This window comes from Alligator sinensis, unplaced genomic scaffold (genome assembly GCF_000455745.1).
Source record: "Alligator sinensis unplaced genomic scaffold, ASM45574v1 scaffold1338_1, whole genome shotgun sequence".
NCBI classification, from domain to species: domain Eukaryota; kingdom Metazoa; phylum Chordata; order Crocodylia; family Alligatoridae; genus Alligator; species Alligator sinensis.
Window position 1 is genome coordinate 308475 of NW_005842713.1, and position 3117 is coordinate 311591.

Genomic DNA, 3117 nt, shown 5'->3' on the forward strand with positions numbered 1-3117 from the left:
AATACACCTTAGAACCTCATTTTTAAAGCATGTACTATCCGCCTATTTATGCTTTTTTTTCTAGTTTACCAGTCTTTTTAATGGCAGAAAAACTGTCTTCATTGCAATTATTTTCTGACTATAGAAAGTTCACCTCTATTTCCTTTTAGACAGATCTTTCATACATTTTGATTATATGGATGAGTACATGGACTTATTTCAGGGCAGAAGAGTGTGTAAATCAACCAGTTGCAAAGAAAAAAAAAAAATCAAAATAGAATTGTTCAGTCAATGCTGCATATATCTAGTGATTATAGAGTGACAGGTTACAAGCTGTCAAAACAACAGACTGCATAATAATACATTTAAAAAAATTCTGGAAAGCTATTTAGATACCATTTTATTCAGCTTCTTTTAAATTATAAAAAGAGATATACATAGAGTACTTGGAATCACACCAGTTAGAAGAAGAATGACACTTTATCAATAATAGCACACTAAGATGTAAAGATTACAGGTTGAAAAAAAAAATATGAAAGAATGTTAAGAGAAAACAATTTATGCAAAGCAGATCTATGACTTGGAATGAGAACATAATAGCACAAGACTACATTTTCAGTCAGAAAACAAATTCATTGTTGAGCAGTCAGTCACAAACATTTTGCAACTCACAATCACTTTCATTGCTTTTCGAAACCAGGGATAAAAGAAAGAATAAATCAAGGGGTTAATGGCAGAGTTAGAATAAGCAACCCAAACCATAATATCAAAGGAAAGAGGTGGAATTAGAAAATCAAATAAGGCATCAATTATGACTGTTATAAAATATGGTGACCAGAATATGAGAAAAACAATCAGCTATGCCCAGTGTTTTAGCAACTTTTCTCTCTCTTTTCCCTACTCGGTTATTGTAATTATCAGAGGACTGTGTTTTGTTGCTCACACTCTCTATCCTTTTAGCTTGCTTTTTGGCTACACTGAAAATCTTGCTGTTAAGTATTATCATTGTAAAGAAAGGTATGAAATAAAGGAGGGATGAAATTAATACCCAAGTCTTATTGAAAACAAGCTGACAGCTTCCTACACAGGAGAGTGCTTTCACTAATTCTTGTAGCCCTTCATCATTAGCTCCAGTAAAAACTACAGAAAAACTGTAGATTAATGAAAATGTCCAAGCAGCAGCTGCAAACATTCTTGAAACTGGCATGGTGAACTTCAAGGGGTAAACTAAAGGATCAGTAACAGCAACATACCGATCAATGGAGATGACACAAATGAAATATCGATGCTAGGCAAAAAGACACATCTAAACAACTGTAGAATCTACAGAAAGTTTCCCCAAAATACCAGCAGGTCTCAACAGATCTTATAGTGCTGAAAGGCAGCACTGTCAAACCCAAGCAAAAGTCAGCACAAGCCAAGGAGGCAATTAAAAAATTTGTAGGAGAGTGAAGCTGTTTGAAATAGGCAATTGAAATAATAACCATCAGGTTTCCTGCTACTGTAAGAATTGTGAGAAAACCAAGCACAACATACAAAGTTCCTTGAATCCCAGAAGACCATGGTGTTTTATAGCAGGATCCATTCATTTTCTCATAGCAGTATTGCACATCTTCCTTTTAATAAAAAGTTGAGTTCATTTTTTTCCCGGCAAGTCTGCAATTGATGAATTCTTGATCTGACATTTATAACAAATGGCAGAAGACTAAGCACTCCTGTGGTAAAAGAAATTACAAGTAAAACAGCTATTAATACAATCATTCTATCTCAGTAACTTAAATAAGCACATGAATTCCTAGAATTTGTGATGAATTCAGGAGGAAAGAAAAGATATTAATGCATCAGATGTCCTTAGTAGTAGCTTTTCACTTGAAACATTAAATAAGAAATGAAATAACTAGGAATAAAAAACTTTAACAAATCATTTTGTATTCCATGGTAAGATTCTTTCATGCTACTTGTTCTGAATTTCCTAATACCTTACCTTCTGACAAACATCTGTTTGCAAATTAGAGTGAATTAAGATATAAGCAGAAAACTGGAAGGCACTTATAATTTATAGTAATGCTTCCTCCCTTGAGTTCTTCTAGCAGAGTTAATGAGAGAACATATTCTCTCCTCTCTCCACACTGGCACAGCTGTGGCATATATAGGCAGACTTGGCCTAGTTTCATTATACTACCTCAGGTAATGGTAACAGTGAAGCCACAGCAACACAGATCTCATTGCAGGCTAGTCCTCCACATGCATACTCTAGGTTCTGGCTTGGCTTGTGCAGCTTATGATGAAGTTTGTTCCCAAACAAAAAGTACCTGTGGTGAGGGGTGGGAACACTGACATGAAAATGAGTTGTAAGTATCATTATTACTGGTATATTATATTAGTGATTTACTGTTAAGGCTACACTATCTCTGCACTATCAATGATAACATGAGAAATCACCTTGTCACCCACATTTAACTCAATCTCATGGCAATTTGAGGTCTTAATCCTGTGAACCTATTTGTTCTCAACCTGTTTAGACTCAGGGCACCCCTTGTTAGACTCAAAGAACTTCTCAGAAATGCCAGTTCCTAGTGTTTATTCATTTTTTGACTACAGGAAAATAACAGATCAATGCATCTGTTGCAAAGAACTCAGAAAGCCCACACCAGGGAAGAATGTTTTTAAGACTATGAATTTGTATTTGAAATCTCTGAGTTTATTGTGTGAATCATGTTTGTACACCTAACATTGCTAAAATTTTGTAACACCCCATTGGCACCTTTAAAAGGATCTTAAGGTACCTCAGGACATTATCCTGGTTAAGAATGACTGCTGTAAACCCTTGCAGAAGCATGAAACAAATAGGAAGCATGAGCTCTTACATGAATTCTAACATTCATGGGCCCAGTAAAAACTCATGGTTTATTTTCAGTCGCATAATTTATTTAGGGCTATGTTATTCAGTGGATCAGTCTTATGACTGTTAACAGTATAGTGCCATGTCCAGAAGAGGAGAGCGACCAGGCGTTTTACAGGGAACTGACCAATGCAGCCAGCACTAAGGACTTGATTTTCATGGGTGACTTCAACGACACTGACATCTGTTGGGAAGACCATTCAGCCAGCTCCAGCAGGTCAACCAACTTCTTGGCA

The 3117-nt window shown here is 35.8% G+C and overlaps 1 protein-coding gene across 1 annotated transcript; it reads right to left on the minus strand.

Moving 5' to 3' along the window:
• Positions 1 to 594: 594 nt before the first annotated feature.
• Positions 595 to 1598, minus strand: LOC102387880 (trace amine-associated receptor 9-like; the record flags this gene model as incomplete). The annotated part of the gene is given in 3 exon segments (XM_014524965.1): positions 595 to 838; positions 840 to 1250; positions 1252 to 1598. Coding segments are annotated over 3 exon segments (1002 nt in total), but the record flags the coding sequence as incomplete, so codon positions are not given.
• Positions 1599 to 3117: the final 1519 nt, after the last annotated feature.